This window comes from Nerophis ophidion, linkage group LG20, assembly GCF_033978795.1.
Source record: "Nerophis ophidion isolate RoL-2023_Sa linkage group LG20, RoL_Noph_v1.0, whole genome shotgun sequence".
Taxonomy (NCBI): domain Eukaryota; kingdom Metazoa; phylum Chordata; class Actinopteri; order Syngnathiformes; family Syngnathidae; genus Nerophis; species Nerophis ophidion.
In genome coordinates this window covers 11,580,403-11,600,694 of record NC_084630.1, presented here as the reverse complement: position 1 = coordinate 11,600,694, position 20,292 = coordinate 11,580,403, and the positions used below count along the sequence as shown (strand labels likewise).

The window sequence follows — 20,292 nt, the reverse complement described above, 5'->3', positions numbered from 1 at the left end:
TTCCATAAATATTGATGTTAAAGATTTATTTTTTTGTGAAGAAATGTTTAGAATGAAGTTCATGAATCCAGATATTACTATAACAATACCCAAAGAGGGCACTTTAAGGTGATGATTACTTCTATGTGTAGAAATCTTTATTTATAATTGAATCCCTTGTTTATTTTTCAACAAGTTTTTAGTTATTTTTATATCTTTTTTTCCAAATAGTTCAAGAAAGAACACTACAAATGAGCAATATTGTGCACTGTTATATAGTTTAATAAATCATAAACTGATGACATAGTGCTGTATTTTACTTCTTTATCTCTTTTTTCAACCAAAAATGCTTTGCTCTGATTAGAGGGTACTTGAATTAAAAAAATGTTCACAGGGGGTACATCACTGAAAAAAGGTTGAGAACCACTGATCTAGACCAAAAGAAAGTGTTTTAAATGTAGATTAGAATCATTATAGGTCACCTTTAATTATGAATCATGTATTGGAACCTGCAAAATCACAAGGAATTTTGACCAGACACAATTTCTTTGTTACGAGTTTCCAACTGCTTGAGATGAACAGTGAAGTTGATGAGGGTGTCAGTGGCTGAAACATGAGCGCTGAGGAAACACTCAACACAAGGGTCAAATATGTGCTGCCAAGCATGAAGATTTTCTGGCAAACAGAGAGATTGTGATAAAACTGAGGGAATAGGGGAAGTGTCAGCAGAACGTGGCTGTGATGACCTTTGTAATGCTTTGGACATTTAGCCAGAAGTGGAAGGTCAGCAAAACAACTACGCTTTGTGAATTCAGTCTTTTCTGACATAATTAATGTTCCTATAATGTTGGTTACTCATGTTAAACAATGCAAAAGTATCAAATCAAAAGGCTTATGCATGTATTCACAAACTTGCACAGTTTTGGATGCCTCTAAATACGGGGTTTTGAGTCTGGCTACGTTGTGACGTCACAGCGAAGTGAAAGCACTAATTTAGACATTAAGTTAAGCTCTCAACTCTGGTTATGTCAGCCTACGACTTTGTCTTTTTTCGCATTTTGAAAAGTTTTGTTCATTTTCGTAACTAAATGAGTCCCAAAAAATCAACAGACCAGCATGAAAAGAAGGAAGGAATTGCCGTGGAGTTAAAAGAAACAACTATTTGTACTGAGGAGTACATTAGTGCCGCTCACAAGTATGGAAGAATTGACCAAGCAGGCCTTGTACTTCAGCAAATTTTAATAAGGATGACACCCGACCTTTTTGTAAAACAATGCAAGAAAGGGGGGGGGAAAAAGACACGACTTCTCTTTCAGCGGCACAAGAGACGCCCAACCCTTCCCCACCGCATCCGTCCTTCTCTCTCCCTGTCTAATATTTTTTCCTCAGCTCCTTTCCAATGTTTTTGTGGGTGGATTTTACTTCTTTAAAAGTTTATTATTGTAGCAATATAGTGGTTAAACTTAGGGACTTTTGTGATTTCTGATAATTTTGTGAGGGCACCATAGTAACAGTTCAAAGTGTACAAACCTTCACTAAAATAAGGCACTTTGTCGAGGTTGGAACCCATTATTCATATTCACATTGTTTCTTATGGAGAAATTTTCTCCACTATAGAGACTTAACGATTTACGATCCCTGTTAAAGAACCAAGTTTGTAAATTGCAGTTCTACTGTATGCCTTACTATTAAGGACTCCATCCATTGATTTTCTACCGCTAGTCCCTCTGTTTCAACAAGTTTTCAACTGTTTTTTTTTTTTTTTTCCCAAGATGGCGCTGCTGTAGTGGCTGCTGTAGGCAGGAGCTCTGTGCTCTTGTATCATCCTTTTGTGTTTCCCTCTTGTTTTCATGTGTTATTATATTTTTTTGCCTTTTGGTCCGGGACCCTTTGGGACTGTGTGACAAGGGGTGTCCCTTTCGTGACCTCTGTGGTGCTTTTTTTGTGGACTTCTGGATCTGCCTCCCGGGAGCCTTTTGGCCATGGAGACCAGCTGCTGGGTCTCTGCCACACCGGAGTCGCTTTGGAGGGACTGGAGGAGATGCGGATGAGGGGACAGGGCTGCGGAGCTGGCACTGAGCGCTGGGACGGAGAGGCTTCGCGGTGTCTTGGCTGGGTGAGCAGGTGTCGGACACCTCAGTCACCTTGGACGTATCCTCGCTCATCCATGCGGACTGGACACTGGCCGAGAGTGGAGTCGGCTGTCTTGGTTGCTTTGTTGGGTCTGCTCTTGTCTCTGGCCATCCTCCCTCCACCCCAGCGGACGATGGCGTGGAACACCGCAGAGGCCACCACAGTGGATATGTTTCTTTTACTTTTTATTCATAGCTGTATGTAGAAGTGTCTGGTTGTATCTGCTGCTTTAATGTCTTTAATGTCCTCTGTGTTCTTTGATGTTTGATGTCTCCCTCTTACACACATGTAAGAGGGATGTGTACTATGGCTATGAGTTGTTGTTTTTTTCCCTTGGCCTCAGTCTGCACCTCCTCTCCAGGGCCCAGGCTAAGACCGATTTTTTTATTTTATTTTAATCTTCTATTTTTTCTCCCCCCCTTGTTTACCTGTATCTCATCTTTTTTTGTAAGGGGCGCTGGAAGCCGGCAGACCCGTCAGCGATCCTGTTCTGTCTCCCTTTAATGTTTGTCTGATCTTGAATGGGATTGTGCTGAAAATTGTAATTTTCCTTAAGGAACTCTCCTGACGGAATAAATAAAGTACTATCTAATCTAATCTAATCTAAGTGTGCTCCAAAATCTCACCAGCAATATCCACAGGCATGGAGATGGTCCTACTAAGGGTTGGTCCATCTTTCTCTTGATCGCCTGAGTTAAATATAGAATTAATTCAAGAGTCATTGTCTCACCAGTTCACATTTTTACGTACTTCAAAGCTTCAACTTGTCTTTCCTTACCTGCCATATCACCTTTTATGGCAGCTTCTCGATGCTCCTCAGGCACTGTCAGGCTGCCAAAGCGTTTGCCGTGGCGGATGGGACTGGTACGAATTGGGTGGGGAGAAGGAGGCGGCTGACGTAAGGGATGCAGCTCCTTTTTAAAATTGAAGTGCAGGATTTAAGATGAAGAGGAAATTAGTACATACATTCAACTAACTGTGTTTGGAGGAACTCACATGGCTGAAGAGTTCATTTGTAAGGCCCAGGTAGTTATGCAGGGCTAAGACTGTTACTCTTTGGAGACGGACCATGATGATCTGGAAGATAAAAGTTTAACAGATGCATTTTTTCCCAGGGCAACTATTGCTGCATGAATTCATGCATTTGTTGCTTCAAAAGATCTCAAATTTGATCCATAACTAAACAATACTGGATATAATCTTAGTTAATAATAGAAATCAGGAACTCACAATATATAAGATGACTATGAGAGAACAAAACTAACCTGTACTACCCGCACCAGGCTCTCAGGGTACTTCTCAAATATAGACAGGAAGGCCTCTACTGGTAAACGAAGAACAGTGGAAACCTCAGCAGCCCGTGCTGACACTGTTCTGTAAGGCTTCTGGTGGCCCTGGATACAGAGGAAAATAAAAATAAAAAACAAGAATAAAAGGTATAATAAAACACCTAAAATGAACATATTTATATACAAAATATTTTTTTACAATTGTAAAAAAAACATTCAACAAGAGGGAATCATTGAGTTAATGGTGTCATCTGGAAGTTTTTTAAAGCAGGAAGATGCCAATCCCCTTCTTAGGTATTACGGTGAAAGGTTTGTGCCTGTATACACGCCTCCACATGTTTGTGTTAAAAAAATGCCAGGAACATACTGTGATAACATCTAGGATGCTGAGGAGGCTGTGAACACTGTCTCCTGGAAAAACTTCCTTCACCACACTTTCTTTGCCATCCTGGGAGACAAAAGTAAGAAACAGTGTATAAAACAAAATCCAAAACATTTTATGCAGCCTTAATAATAATAATAATAATTATATTTAATTTAGGGCTTCACGGTGTCAGAGGGGTTAGTGTGTCTGCCTCACAATACAAAGTTCCTGCAGTCCTGGGTTCAAATCCAGGCTCGGGATCTTTCTGTGTGGAGTTTGCATGTTTTCCCCGTGAATGCGTGGGTTCCCTCCGGGTACTCCGGCTTCCTCCCACTTCCAAAGACATGCACCTGGGGATAAGTTGATTGGCAACACTAAATTGGCCCTAGTGTGTGAATGTGAGTGTGAATGTTGTCTGTCTATCTGTGTTGGCCCTGCGATGAGGTGGCGACTTGTCCATGGTGTACCCCGCCTTCCGCCCGATTGCAGCTGAGATAGGCGCCAGCGCCCCCCGCGACCCCAAAAGGGAATAAGCGGTAGAAAATAGATGGATGGATATTTGATTTATAGAGCATCTTTCTAAACACTCAAGGTGCTTTACACTGAGGAGTTATTTATTCATAATGGTGGCGGTAAGACACATTTACAGCCACAGCTGCTTGGAGGGGTAGACTGACTGAATTGTGGCTGCTAATTTGCACCAACAGTCTCTGATCACCATTACGCAGTCATTCACATTTATACACTACTCTGGGCGGCACTGAGAGCAAGGTAGATGAAATCTCTTTCCCAAGGATCCAACAGCAGTGCCTGGGATGAAGGACTCGGCATTTGAACCCCCAACCCTGGCGCCAAGATGTCTTGCTCTATCTCCTGAGCCACTTTTAGAGATAAAGTCTGAAACGGAATAAATTACCCTATGTACCTCATTTTAAACAGACTATATCGAATATAATGCTATGTCAGATTGACAACAAACAATACAGTCAACCCGGTCTATAGCGAATGCTGAAAGGAAACAGCATGTGGTCACGATACGCAGGTTACCATGACAAACTAATACGTTACTAGAGAAGAAATAGACAAAACAATTCCAACTGACTGACAACTGACCCCTAAATTCCACCGAGTGCGATTGTGTTGTGGCTGCGTTACAGCTGTGGAGCCAAAACTGTATGTTTCCACTCTATTCATTAGTTGACTTCCGGTGGCAGTGGCAGAAGCTTCCATCCATCCATTTCTACCGCTTATTCTTATTTTAATTTTTTTTTAAGTAATGCATTAGTTACTTTACCCAGTAATTAATTGCATGTATTAATGAGTAATTATGCTAGTAATTAAATTACTTTTTGGTATAGTCACAAGTAACTAAAAATAATAACTTTTTGAAAAGTAATTTTAAGAAAAAACAGCCTGTCACACATCACGAAGCAGTTGGCAGGTTGGTGTTCTTGGCTAAAATCCTATAACAATGTTTAACACCATCCATAAAGGTCAACTATGTTCATGCTGCAGCTGACGTTTAAACATGACCTCTAAAACCAGGGGACTTTAGTCCACATTTTGTTCTTTTGTGTTTTTGTGAGTTTAAGAATTGAGTATATCTAAATGTTTTTTAAAGAAGATTGAAGAATCATTTTTACTTGTATTTTTTCAAGGCTTTTTCTTTTTTTTTTTATCTCAAAACACCTCTTAGGTTGGGACCCAACTATACAAGACCAACTTTCCTTACTTGTTGGTACCTGTTTTAGTGAATTTGGGATCCCCATCAGTCCCAAAAATCTTAAATCAAGACATGGTGGAGATATTTATTTGCGTCAACAGACATTTCCATTCATGGGTTAGTTTATGGGCCAAACTATATTGGGATATGAGTTTTTATCCATATCGCCCCACCCTACACAGTGCTAGCACAGTTTAGGGATGTTGTCTGTGTTTAATTGAGCATTGCAGTAGGCCTTATGATGGCATTGTGTTTATATGTATGAGTGCACGAATACCTTGTTTGAGTATTGATAATGAAATAGTAATCCATCCATCCATTTTCTACCGCTTATTCCCTTTCAGGGTCACGGGGGGCGCTGGCGCCTATCTCAGCTACAATCGGGCGGAAGGCGGGGTACACCCTGGACATGTCGCCCCCTCATCGCAGGGCCAACACAGATAGACAGACAACATTCACACTCACATTCACACACTAGGGCCAATTTAGTGTTGCCAATCAACCTATCCCCAGGTGTATGTCTTTGGAGGTGGGAGGAAGCCGGAGTACCCGGAGGGAACCCACGCATTCACGGGGAGAACATGCAAACTCCACACAGAAAGATCCCGAGCCTGGATTTGAACCCAGGACTGCAGGACCTTCGTATTGTGAGGCAGACGCACTAACCCCTCTGTCACCGTGAAGTTTTGTGTTTTACAAATTCTAATTTCCTTGCTGTGTAAAACTGGCTTGTTGATCAATAAGCTGTTTGTGTGTGGTGTATACGTTCATTAGGGAGTGCGAAAAAGTGTGAAAATAAATACTCCTTGGTATGTTGAGATTTTATCCATACTGATACCATTATCTTTACCGGTATTCATTGGTAATAATTTGTACTACATGTAATTGGTGTAAAAAATAAAAAAAAAGTTAAAAAAATAATTTGGTTTTATTATTTTTGTATTATTTTTGCTTCTTTATTTAGGATTATTCCAAGCTGATTATCAGATCCCAGGGTTGGGCAACATGAAAAAAATAAAATAAAATAAAATAATCAATCTTGGTTTAATTATACAATTTTTAAATGTTTTTTAACCTGCCAGTTTGAACGCATCTGTACAAAAACCAAATAAACTAAAGATTAGTTTAACATTTGATTAATATTCTGAGTAAATACATAACTAAATAAGAAAAAAATAACAATGTACCAATAAACTTGAGTGTACATGCTTTCAAGCAAAAGAAAGCACACACAAATATGCATCAGTTATCGCTGGTCACCTCCACAAATTTCTAGCATTGGCAGTAGTAGTGGCACAGTGTTTATCACACAGCGTTTGGATGACATGTAGTCCTAAAATGTGCAAAAGAAACATATCACCAGACACGTAAAAGTCATATCGGAAACGTTCGGCTCTGTACTTTTGAGTTAGCTTGGTAGTTTGAGTTGGCTGCATGTCAAGGATGCAGGCACAGAGATGGCCCAAGAAGGATGCATGCCTGCAGGCTAGTGTACTGGCCCGATACTAACAAGGTTCCATGGAGGTGTTTGTCAAGTAATCCTGATTTCCCCTTTTCCTCTCAATCAATCAATCAATCAATCAATGTTTACTTATATAGCCCTAAATCACTAGTGTCTCAAAGGGCTGCACAGACCACCACGACATCCTCGGTAGGCCCACATAAGGGCAAGGAAAGGAAAACTCACACCAAGTGGGACATCGGTGACAATAATGACCCAGTGGGACGTCGGTGACAATGATGACTATGAGAACCTTAGAGAGGAGGAAAGCAATGGATGTCAAGCGGGTCTAACATGATATTGTGAAAGTGCAGTCCACAATGGATCCAACACAGTCGCGAGAGTCCAGTCCAAAGCGGATCCAACACAGCAGCGAGAGTCCCGTTCACAGGGGAGCCAGCAGGAAACCATCCCAAGCGGAGGCGGATCAGCAGCGCAGAGATGTTCCCAGCCGATACACAGGCGAGCAGTACATGGCCACCGGATCGGATCGGACCGGACCCCCTCCACAAGGGAGAGTGGGACATAGAAGAAAAAGAAAAGAAACGGCAGATCAACTGGTCTAAAAAGGGAGTCTATTTAAAGGCTAGAGTATAATGACAGTATCAGCATAAATCTAGAATTATGTTTCATAACAGGAAGTGGGGCGATAAAAGGTTGACAGCCATTGGCTGTTTCGCCATGTCTTATTGTATGCTTTTCAGTGCCACCTAAATTAATGTGACGGTGCGCACGTGTCGTGATTACGACAGTCAGCTGGATTAAAAATTAAAATGAAATTAAACAATGGATGTCCGCTAACTTTTTGCAACTCAACGCCAAAAAAAAAGAAATGCTGATTATCGGTCCTGCTAGACACCGACCTCTATTTAATTATACAACTGTAACATTTGACAACCAAATAATTAAACAAGGCGACTCTGTAAAGAATCTGAGTATTATCTTCGACCCAACTCTCTCATTTGAGTCACACATTAAAAGCGTTACTAAAACAGCCTTCTTTCATCTCCATAATATCGCAAAAATTTGCTCCATTTTGTCCACTAACGACACGGAGATCATTATCCATGCGTTTGTTACGTCTCGTCTCGACTACTAACGTATTATTTTCGGGTCTCCCCATGTCTAGCATTCAAAGATTACAATTGGTACAAAATGCGGCTGCTAGACTTTTGACAAGAACAAGAAAGTTTGATCATATTACGCCTGTACTGGCTCACCTGCACTGGCTTCCTGTGCACTTAAGATGTGACTTTAAGGTTTTACTACTTACGTATAAAATACTACACGGTCTACCTCCATCCCATCTTGCCGATTGTATTGTACCATATGTCCCGGCAAGATATCTGCGTTCAAAGGACTCCGGGGGTTTGCCCACATATGAGGTCCTCTCCAAGGTTCTCATAGTCATCATTGTCACTGGCGTCCCACTGGGTGTGAGTTTTCCTTGCCCTCATGTGGGCTCTACCGAGGATGTCGTAGTCGTAGTGGTTTGTACAGTCCTTTGAGACATTTGTGATTTAGGGCTATATAAATAAACATTGATTGATTGATTGATTGAAAAAGTACTGATAGCTGTTCATTTTAACGGTCCTCTTGGACCGACCTAATTAAGAACTGGTATCAAAAAATACCAGTACTCTGTATAAAACTCTACTCCTTGGTATGAACTGGGATTAAATAAATCATAAAAACTGCGTACCACTTCAGTAAGGCACAATTCTAGTTTTCCATCTTGAACCACGTAGATGCTGTTGTCCTGTTGTCCCAGCCTGAAGACATACTCTCCTTGTTGAAACTGCACAAACACCATGTGCTTGCACAATTCCAGGAAGAGGGGCTTCTCAAAGTGGCCCAGCACTCTGTAATGAAAGACATGAGTTCACGTATATGCAAATACATGTCTTCAATTGTACTAAAAAAGCAAGAGAATGTGCATGAGTAAAAAAAAGCTTCGCAATTGCGTGAATTCTGGCTGCGCATCATTTTCCAACTCAGCTTTCACCAAAAAGGAGCACTCTTGGTTGTGCAACCCTGGGCGTTCCCTGTCTGTATTCTCCCATCAACTTAAGTACTTTTGCTCCTACGCGCTCCTGAGGTTGCAAGAAGTCCAGCACCCCTGGTTTGTGAAACATTGTATTGCACTTGAAGTTTGGATGCAGTGTACACCTCACGTAATACAATGACGAAAGAGACTTGCAAGAAGGTATTAAATCTATTGTAATTGCTTCAATTGAGACACCTGGTAACATTAATTGGCATAATGATATAAGGACCATATTGCCACTGTGAATTAATTAGCAAAATGCACATCGTTTACCTGCCGTGTCTCCGCGTAAGTGGAAAAGAAAAGACGCAATTTGGACATCTCGGGATGTTCAAAGTAACGAATGATTTTAGCTAGACCATGAGAACATTATTAAACAATGTGACTATTTAAAAAGGGTGAGGAGGTCATCACTTTATTGATTATATTAGGTCAATAAGAATCTAGCAAGCATAATAAGATTGATTAATATTGATTAAAACAATCAATTCAATTTAATTTATTGAAAATTATTGTTAAACTGTCAGCTGCCACTCTCTGCCTCGTGAACACACACACAAACACACAAGACACAAAGCTGTCCATTAAAGTCCCTCTGATTGCTTCACTAAGCAGAACTCTGAGTGGAACTACCGTATTTTTCGGATTATAAGTCGCAGTTTTTTTTCATAGTTTGGCCGGGGGTGCGACATATACTCCGGAGCAACTTATGTGTGAAATTATTAACACATCACCGTAAAATATTAAATAATATTATTTATCTCATTCGCGGAAGAAAACGTCAGCAATCGTCACACACACATCAACCAATAAGAATTGGGCGGGGGAGGGTCATTGCAGAAGTACATTGAGGGTCTTGGGATGCTAACTGCTGTATGCTACTGCCATAGCTATTAAAATGGATAATTTCAACGTCGGCGGTAACTTATAAAAACTGAAAAGAGCTGAACAAAAATGGCACTGAAAAAGAAATCATGTACTGCAGATTACAAGCTGGACGTAGTGAAATATGCAGCAGAAAACGACAAGAGGAAGCGGCGCATACCTTTGGAGTTGGCAGAGTAGTTTAGAAGCGACATCGAGGAAGAAGATTTCACGGGATTTATCGATTAGGAGTGACAGATTGTTTGGTAAATGTATAGCATGTTCTATATGTTATAGTTATTTGAATGACTTTTACCATAATATGTTACGTTAACATACCAGGCACCTTCTCAGTTGGTTATTTATGGGTCATATAATGTAGACTTATTCAGCCTGTTGTTCACTATTCTTTATATATTTTAAATTGCCTTTCAAATGTCTATTGTTGGTATTGGATTTTATCAAATAAATTTCCCCCAAAAATGTGACTTATACATGTTTTTTTCCTTCTTTATTATGCATTTTCGGCCGGTGCAACGTATACTCCGGAGCGGCTTATAATCCAAAAAATACGATCCACGTTTTTTCCCCTATCATTCAAAATCTATATAAGACAAGAACACGTTTTTATTTTTTCATGCATTCAGATTCATAAAATATGCCATGTACAAGGTGGGTTATACAACTAATGGGAGTACATTATTCCATCCAGAAGTCCCTCTAAAAAAACATCAAATAACTGCCAACAATACTCCATTTACACCTTGTGACCTGAATATTAACAAAGTATTAGCGATATCGTTATTGTAAGGGTTAAGGCAGACAAACTATTTTTAGCGGCTTCATTATCACAGAGAAGTAACTAGCGTATGCAGCTACAGAATTGACATATTGCGATGCTGCTGCTGCTGCATCGCCTCTGAGTTGGTAAAAGTTAACCCTAGATAATAAACCAGGATAGTAAACAAATGTGGCCATTAACCAATTAATTGGTCAACTTTGACATTTGAATTAGACCCTGATGTGGTGAGAAAGAAACAAAAAGATGCTTGTTAGCAGCACTTTTTTTTTGTTTTTACCTGTGTAAGGATTACGATTAATTCTTCATCTAAATGGGAAGATATGAACATTCCATCAGTCGGCATCCCAGTGAGAACAGACATTGTACAATAAGTCATTGTTTCATTATGTTAGAAGTTTGTATATCTTGTTTAGCACTTACTAATACTGCGACATAATACTTAGTGCTCTACTAAAGTTGGATCTGTTTAGCACGCAGCTTTTAAGACTTGCAGATCATCCTCTGAGTATCCAGGCTCAAAAATATAATGTTCTGAATCATCATTTGTCTCAAAGTAGTCTTTGTTGGCTGTGATGTAGTCTGCCATGAGTAGTAGTGAAGTGAAGTGAATTATATTTATATAGCGCTTTTCTCTAGTGACTCAAAGCGCTTTACATAGTGAAACCCAATATCTAAGTTACATTTAAACCAGTGTGGGTGGCACTGGGAGCAGGTGGGTAAAGTGTCTTGCCCAAGGACACAACGGCAGTGACTAGGATGGTGGAAGCGGGAATCGAACCTGCAACCCTCAAGTTGTTGGCACGGCTGCTCTACCAACCGAGCTATGCTAGTGTTGTTGTAAAAAGGGAAAAGCGAACATAGTGCAATGTGTCTGTGAAATTAATTCATCGCCGTATGCTTCAAATGAGCAAAATACGAAATGACATATTATGAATGTGCCTGTTACGACATTACAAACATATTTACAGTGTGTATAGTATATAAAACTGACAGTTTTGCTCATCTTTAAACTTTACAAGGCGGTTGTTGCAGCTCTCTTTTAATCCTTTTGTTTTACGCAAAGATTTCCATTGTAGGTGCGCATGCGCTGTAGGAGTGCAAATGGGTAATGAAGGCCAATTAAAGCCAACATTTATATTGGTCCGCGCGGAAGTGTTTTAAAACGTTTAACTTTAAATTCTGACAACATTTTCTTTTTTTTTTTAAATATTTTTTGCTAAACCACTAATGATAACATACAGTGCATCCGTAAAGTATTCACATTGCTTCACTTTTTCCACATTTCAAAAGTATTGAGCAAAGGTTGTGAATACTTATGTACGTGTTTTTTTATTCTTGATGAATTTGCACAACTAAAAAAAGAAACATTTCCACATTGTCATGGGTATTGTCTGTAGAATTTTGAATACTAAAATGAATCAATTTCATTTTTTAATAAGGCTGTAACGTAACAAAATATGGGAAAAGTGAATATTTTCGGATGCACTATAAGCTACCTGGTTGTGTTATATATTTTGGTTTGGAAAAAAAAAAGAATTTGAGCAATTTGCAAATAACCCGTTTAAGTGCAAACGGGAGAATAGGGTCCTAAATGAGCTCTGTGCACCTACCAAAGCTTTGGATTTAAACATTCAAGTAGACATGACTTACAAAGCTTAAGCATGTAAATTTGTGCACAACCTACCGGACATTTTTGAGCATGTAGAGCACCTCAGAAGGAAGGTGAGAGTTGGCCACATCAAACTCTGTAAGGTCTGCCTCCAAGACAGAGGGAGGGGGCTCCTTAGCCTGAAGAATAGGCACTTCCTTCTTAAAGCGCAGAATTCTGCAAAGTTTAGGAAATGATGTGAGAAGATGAGCAGTGTTGTGGCTGACAAGACTGAGGTTTCTTAAAGTACTTTTTGGCAATGTTGAGCATCTTCTGCTTCTTTTTCAGGCGCTGCCTAGAGGAGGATGACGTACCCACCAGGGAAGACGTAGACTGGGAGACCTGTTGAGAAACATTAAATGTGACAAAAGAGAAGCAGGAATATTGCAACCGTCTGGTTTGAACCCCTGAGAGCTGTGCTTACTTTACGCATGATCTTTCGCCCATAGAACATGACTTTGTCCCTCTTACGAAAGCGGTACCTAGGAGCCTCCTGTGCTTCTAGGTCTGTCAACAACAGAACATCAATCTCAGGACCACAAAAATATATATGATCAAATGTTTTGAGAAAAGAAAACCACTGACTTCGAAGTTGGATCCTGCGCAGGATGAAGAAGATGAGGATGGCAATGAGGACTATGGCGACACCAGCGCCAATTACAATCCCCATCATCTAAAGAAGAAAAAAAAACACAAAAGAATCCAACTCTGCTAAACATCTGACAATTTGAAATGCTACTACACTGGACCCTTAACTTAAAGGGGAACTGCACTTTTTTGGAATTTTACATATCATTCACAGTCCCTGTGTAAGACATAAAGAAATATGTTTTTCTTTTTTTTTAATGCATTTTAAGTCATAAAATACAGCAAGTACGAGGTGGCTAACAATGCTGCTCATAAAGCCCTTTAAAAAACATAAAAAAAACCACCAACAATATTCTATTTACATCCTGAATATCAACCAAGTATTGATTAAATTGTTATTATGAGCACTAACGCTGACTAACTATTTTTAGTCGCCCCATGATCACAGAGAGCTAACAAGCTTATGCTGCTATATTGACATACCGATCCGGTGAGCTGCTGCATCGGCTCTGAGCTGGTGAAAGTTAATTCTAAGTTATAAATCATGCCTCTTACATGTACACTAGAACGATGTCTCCATAAACCAAGAAGTTAGTCAACAAAAGACAAGCGAAAACACGATTGCGACACTTTTGTTTTTTTAAACCTGCATGAGCATTACGATTAATTCTTCATCTAAACAGAAAGATATACACATCCCATCAATCGGCATCCCAGTGGGAGAAGACGTTGTACAGTAAGTGATTGTTTTAATATAAGGGTGTCCAAACGTTTTGACTTGGGAGGGTTTAGCTTCGGGTTGAAAAAAAATGTTGGGGGGGCCGAAAGCCGACTGCATGTAAAGCAGTGCTTCTCAAATGTTTTCTGTTACGCCCCCCTAGGAAGAGGAAAATATTTCGGCCCCCCCTCACTCTCCACCGTAACTATAAATACTATAATTTTTCTATAAAACTGTTATAACTATATCTCAGCATAACATTGTAAGCCTATTAACATTAAAGTAAACAACACAACGGTCTTTCCTTGACTCCCACCGTGGTTACAGTGAAGCCAAGTGCTACATACCGTTCATCATATTCTGGTACGGCAAAAAAAAAAAAGCATGTTCCCCAAGGTCACACGTGCCCCCCCTGACAACGCACCATGCGTCCCCAGGCGGGCACGCCCCAATATTTGAGAACATGTAAAGTAACTATGGATATATAATTATTATAATTGATATATAACTAGATATTAAGTGTATGTGAAAGTTTGACACCTACCTTGTTTACTTTCGTGACAACCTTCTTAAGGTTTTGTAATAAATCAGAAATATCCAGCAGCTAAAATGCGCCAAATTTGGAAAGGTGTAGCAAGAGTGTTTTATATTTTTCCCATCAAGCACTCTAATGGATTTAAATTGGTGTAATTTTTTATGGTGTTTGGACGTGTTTCTTAATATCCACAATGTTCAGCGAGCAGGTTGTGTTATGTGTGACCATGTGTGTTAACCTTTATGTTAGTTGCATTTTATTTTATTGTTGTGCATAATGACTCGGGAAGGTTGTTTGGATTGTGGCATAAAAGTAATTTTAAGGGTCATTGATCTTATTTACTCACATTGTCCACAATATGGCAGCAAATATGTAGCATTCAGAGACCAGATTATTTTGAAAGCACTCCACAGTGCGATGCTTTGTTGAACTCAAAGACGTCTCGCGGGCTGTAGTTTGGATACAGCTGTTTTATTATATTCATAGTTTGTTTAGCACTTAGCAATACTGCTACATGACACTTAGTGTTTCACTAAACCTCAATCTGCTTATCACTCAGCTTCTAAAACTTGTAGCTTTGCCGTCGCTTTCCCAAAGTAATCTTCGATGTCTCTCATGAAGTCTGATATGAGCAATGGTTGGTGTTTGGAAGGGGAAAGCGAACAATGATCTGAAATAAATAAGTCGCCGTGTGCAGCTGAGATATGCTCCAGCACCCCCCTACCCCGAAAGGGACAAGCGGTAGAAAATGGATGGACGCTAAAAATAAGCAAAACATTTAAATATTACATGTTATTATGAATGTGCCTCTTACTGCATTCAGGGCCGCATTAACTTAAGGAGGGGGTTTTGGAGGGCCCCCGAGAACACAGTTTGAAATAAAAATCATGGTTTTACTTAACAGAACAGCAACAATTTAAAAATATCACCCACTTTAAAAATACTTTTGTTTATGAATACAACTTTGTGCTGGGCGCAAGCACCTCTGTCCAAGTGTAATAGACGCCTGTAAACTTCAAGAAAAGTGCTGGTGATCTGTGAGACTGCCTGTGCTTTTAGCTCAGTAGTATTACGCTGGCCTTTCACACTGGCAACCTAGCTTCGGGCCCCGCTCGGAGGAGTAGGAAAAATCTACGCAGACAAGAGAGCTCGAGAATATATAATTGCTAGATGAAGCTGAGTTGTCTGAGATTGACAGCTATGAACTACAATCATTGCATTCCGCCCAGGTAAGCCTGTGTATTAAGAAGGTCTGGCTGCATTACATATATTTTTACAGGTTGTATTTAAAACATTGACGCTTTTAAATGTTTTTTAGAGCGCTTATAGGCAAAATAGTGCAAAGCCATTAGCTCCATTCTTTAACGACTTTTTCGACAGTTTATTTACAAAAGAAAAACATATGTGTTCTTTTCTTACAAAGGAATTGTGAATTATAGGCCAAATTCAAAAAAAAATTGCAGGTTTCCTTTAAGAGTGCCCCTGCTTAATGAGTTTTGAAATAATAGCTTCCTCTCAGCTAATTGTTGTGCTTTAAATTTCAAGCAAACATTTTAGACACAAGTACCTGCCCCATTAGTTGGCTTAGCAACCCCAAAACATCTGCTCTTCCTCGCTATCATTTGCTTATAGCTAGAGATCGACATAACTTTGGTTTCTGAACATTAGAACGAAGAAGTTGAGTGAGAAGGAGAGTGATGAGAGAAAGAAGTGGATGGTCTGCGTTCAGTTAAAAGAAAGAAAACATTAAAAATATGACAGATTGTGTAGTCGACTTGGCAAAGCAGTACGAGCGCAGCACTGCTAGTCTCCACCATACTAAAGCAGGAGCATGTTAAAATGTATAAACAATGGACATGTATCCATGAAAATATAGAGAAGCTGTTTGACAGCGAAGCAGCTAGAAGGGAATACCAAAGAAGCACACTCTCCAAAGTTAATACTGTGCAGTATTCCATCCATCCATCTTCTTCCGCTTATCAGAGGTCGGGTCGCGGGGGCAACAACCTAAGCAGGGAAACCCAGACTTCCCTTTCCCCAGCCACTTCGTCTAGCTCTTCCCGGGGGATCCCGAGGCGTTCCCAGGCCAGCCGGGAGACATAGTCTTCCCAACGTGTCCTGGGTCTTCCCCGTGGCCTCCTACCGGTTGGACGTGCCCTAAACACCTCCCTAGGGAGGCGTTCGGGTGGCATCCTGACCAGATGCCCGAACCACCTCATCTGGCTCCTCTCGATGTGGAGGAGCAGCGGCTTTACTTTGAGTTCCTCCCGGATGGCAGAGCTTCTCACCCTATCTCTAAGGGAGAGCCCCGCCACACGGCGGAGGAAACTCATTTCGGCCGCTTGTACCCGTGATCTTATCCTTTCGGTCATGACCCAAAGCTCATGACCATAGGTGAGGATGGGAACGTAGATCGACCGGTAAATTGAGAGCTTTGCCTTCCGGCTCAGCTCCTTCTTCACCACAACGGATCGGTACAACGTCCACATTACTGAATTACTGCATTACTGTGCAGTATTAAATTACTTTAAAAAATAACTAATGCAGTTTTTTTTTATACTGCAATCTAATACTAGTAATGTTTTGAATACAATATTTTTTATATAATTTTTTTTTCTTTATAAAAAGGCATGTTATGTGTTAAAAGTGTGCTGTTTTGGGGGCCAAGCACTGATTAAATAGATTGTATGTCATTTGAATGGGTAATGTTAATTTGAGATACAAAGAAGCACACTCTCCAAAGTTAATACTGCACAGTATTAAATTACTTTAAAAAATAACTAATGCAGTTTTTTTTGTACTACAATCTAATACTAGTGATGTTTTGAATACAATTTTTTTTTTTTTTATGTTTTTTTTCTTTATAAAAAGGCATGTTATGTGTTAAAAGTGTGCTGTTTTGGGGGCCAAGCACTGGTTAAATAGATTGTATGACATTTGAATGGGTAATGTTAATTTGAGATACAAATGTTTCGAGTTAAAAGCTCCGTCACAGAATCAATTAAGCTTGAAGTTGAGGTATTACTGTATTAACAAACCTTGCTGAACTTAACTGTACCCTCATATCACTTACCATGCTCGTCTGAAGTTCCTCCTCCACATATGTCTTGATGTCATCAAACTCGACCTAAAGTAACACACAAAAAGAGGAACGTTACAAATTCAAATATAATAAAACATATGAATAAAATCATATTGTTACTGTGCAGTGGAATATAACAAATTATGCATGAAGAGGACAAATATTGTCAACATTAAAAGGGAATAATACTCACTGCAGGATATCTTCAAAGTACATTAAGTTTGGCTTTTGGTGCAACATCAGCAAAACAGTAAAAACAGCCCCACTATTTGAGACAACCTGCTTTAAGGACATGCTCATCTCTTAAAGTCTGTCACATCAAAGTAAGCACATCTTTAAATGAAAAAGAGACGGACGGATTTAGTGGCTGAGATAAACATGTTTGTTTTGGGGTTTGCTATCAGATCTATGGAAGGGTGGAGAATGTTTTTCTCCCCCCCATTCTGTCCAATGAGTCTGCATGCCTGTTACCGCAAAATACCGGATAAGTGTGTGAGGAGCAAATGCTCAGGCTGGTCTGTGGGGATATTGTGAGTGGTGCTGGCAGATGGCGAGAGTACAAAAGCAGCTTGTGTACCCTAAAAATACACTTGCCACTGAGAATTGTCAGTCTTCCATTCAATAGTCCTGTAACGCCCTGGGCAAAAGCACCATCTCTATTGTCCTAATGGCCAGCCCATCTTCCAGAGCTGTTGCATGACGCCATGCATTTTGGGAAATTAGAATTTGAAAAAAAACAACCAACCTTGGGGTCGTCTGTTTGGACCTCTTGTTCCGAGGTACTCTGTCCCATTGTAACCCTGTTTCTTCATAGGGATGGTCCATAAACGGCCACTTTGACAGAAACAAGGGAAGAAACCGTTTTAGTGCATGTAAACGTGCTCACTGTTGTTACCAAAAACAATGGCAATACAATTCTCAACAGATTTGTCTTGAAAGTCCCACAAAAAACAGACTGATATTCATAGTTGACAGAATCCGCAGGGGTTCTCAAACTTTTTCCCACCAAGTACCAACTCAGAAAATACTTTTAATAAACATTAAGATACAGTAGCATAATAGGCCTATGTATTCATGAAAAACAAGGCAGCGGTTGTATTTAACTAACACATTTAATATTTTTGGAGACAGCAACATTAACACACGGTTTGAACAATAACATTAGCTATAATAATAATTATAACAATAATAATAATGGATTAGATTTATATCGCTCTTTTCTATTGTTAGATACTCAAAGCGCTCACAGAGAAGTGGGGACCCATCATTCATTCACACCTGGTGGTGGTAAGCTATATCTGTAGCCACAGCTGCCCTGGGGTAGACTGACGGAAGCGTGGCTGCCAGTTTGCGCCTACGGCCCCTCCGACCACCACCAATCATTCATTCATCATTTATTCACCAGTGTGAGCGGCACCGGGGGCATTGGTGTAGTGTCCTGCCCAAGGACACAATGACAGCGAATTGGATGTCAATAGGTGGGAAGCGAACCTGCAATCCTCAGGTTTCTGGCACGGCCGCTCTACCCACTACGCCATGCTGCCCCAGCTATGTGCACATGGACACATTTAAATCGGATTAAAAGACTAACCGGAATAAAAATGCTTCATGTATATATGCCATTCGGAATATTCTGACCTGATCACACACGTCACACAATCCAAATTTAATTCTGATTGAGATGGGTGGTTTATGGTAAAAGCGGTTCGGATTGTAGCGCACGTCATTACATCTACTCCAAATCCTAGTCTCAAACACATACACAAAATGTAACATAAAAATGTGCTACAAACCGTACATAATCACAGCATAAAAAGCCCAGAACAGCACTATTTTAAAAAGAGAGGTAAAACAAAAGTAGTGAACAGAAGGAAAAAATTATAAATAAATACCGTGATAACATCGGACAAGCAGAAATGCACAAAGCCATGTTTGTTTACTGTAGAAGTCAATGCATATTTAGCACATGCAGTGAGCGTTGTCATCCAAAAGATGGCGCCATTGCACAAATAACAACACACCGTTCCGTTTGTTAGGTTCTGCGCATGTCGAAGTGAAGTATTCTGATTTAAGATGTGATGAATGAAAATGCACGTGATGATCACATAATTTTTTCTGGGTCCATGTACACAGTAACATTCTGATCCGAATGATAATCGGATTAAATAAATGTTGTCCATGTACAAGTGGCTACTGCGTTTGAATATAAGATAATAAAATACTGTACCTTAATCAAGTCAAGTGATTATTCGGCGTACCACTAGGAGGAGCCCGTGTTCGACTAGTTGTACACATACCACAGTTTGAGAATGAATGCTGTAGTGCAAATCTAAAGAACTATTTTCGAGAAAAAATTATTGCGACATAGGAAAAAGTTGCTGCCCTGTTTAATGTAGACTGAGCGATAATGATAGAGGATAAAAGTAGATGATTAAAGTAGAAGTGTGAATTAAGAATATAAAATCTTAATGTGCCTTCCTTCGTGCATATTGTCACTGTCAGTGTTAATGGTGAGTTCACAAGTAAAAATATGTTTCATTACATAGTGGTTAACTCATTTATATTATGTTAAAAGAATGTCGCATGTAGCATACCTTCCCATCCATTTCCTTTATCACTATGTCTACGTCATGCCTCATTTTAACTTCGTAAAGTTGTATTATACAGTGGTTAACTTCTTTTTACGCTGAATGACAGTTTTGTTGACATGGTGAACCATTGCAAGTTCGGTAAATAAAGTTACCAATATTGCAACATTCCAAACACAGTGGTACTTTGTAAATATCAACCGATATAGTTTTTTTTAGGGCCGATACCAATTAGTAGTAGCCAAGGAGGCCGATAAGCAATATTTGGAGCCAGTATTCATTTGTAGTAAAAGTTATTTAAACATGAACAAAACAAGTCAGTAAACAGCTGGACAAGGCTTTAAGTTTTTTTTTTAACATTGTTTTGAGAAAACGTTGGACAACAGCAACATAATGTTTAATAAGGCACTACTGTTGTGCTTAGTTTAGCA

At 39.7% G+C, this 20,292-nt stretch overlaps 1 protein-coding gene across 6 annotated transcripts in view; it reads right to left on the bottom strand.

Annotated features, from left to right (window-relative positions):
* Positions 1-20,292, bottom strand: part of pnpla6 (patatin-like phospholipase domain containing 6) — a 73,663-nt gene that overhangs the window by 39,338 nt on the left and 14,033 nt on the right. For all 6 annotated transcript variants that reach the window (XR_009803094.1, XM_061880470.1, XM_061880469.1 and 3 more), the window contains exons 2-13: positions 18,019-18,107; positions 17,265-17,318; positions 12,936-13,023; positions 12,775-12,857; positions 12,601-12,692; positions 12,387-12,527; positions 8,692-8,851; positions 3,769-3,849; positions 3,378-3,506; positions 3,109-3,189; positions 2,891-3,026; positions 2,739-2,801 (exon numbers count right to left, since the gene is read on the bottom strand). Coding sequence is in view for 5 of the 6 variants with exons in the window: in XM_061880470.1 (XP_061736454.1) it covers positions 2,739-2,801; positions 2,891-3,026; positions 3,109-3,189; positions 3,378-3,506; positions 3,769-3,849; positions 8,692-8,851; positions 12,387-12,527; positions 12,601-12,692; positions 12,775-12,857; positions 12,936-13,023; positions 17,265-17,318; positions 18,019-18,066 (1,156 nt within the window). In the remaining variant the exon portion in view is untranslated. The remainder of the gene's footprint in view (positions 1-2,738; positions 2,802-2,890; positions 3,027-3,108; positions 3,190-3,377; positions 3,507-3,768; positions 3,850-8,691; positions 8,852-12,386; positions 12,528-12,600; positions 12,693-12,774; positions 12,858-12,935; positions 13,024-17,264; positions 17,319-18,018; positions 18,108-20,292) is intronic.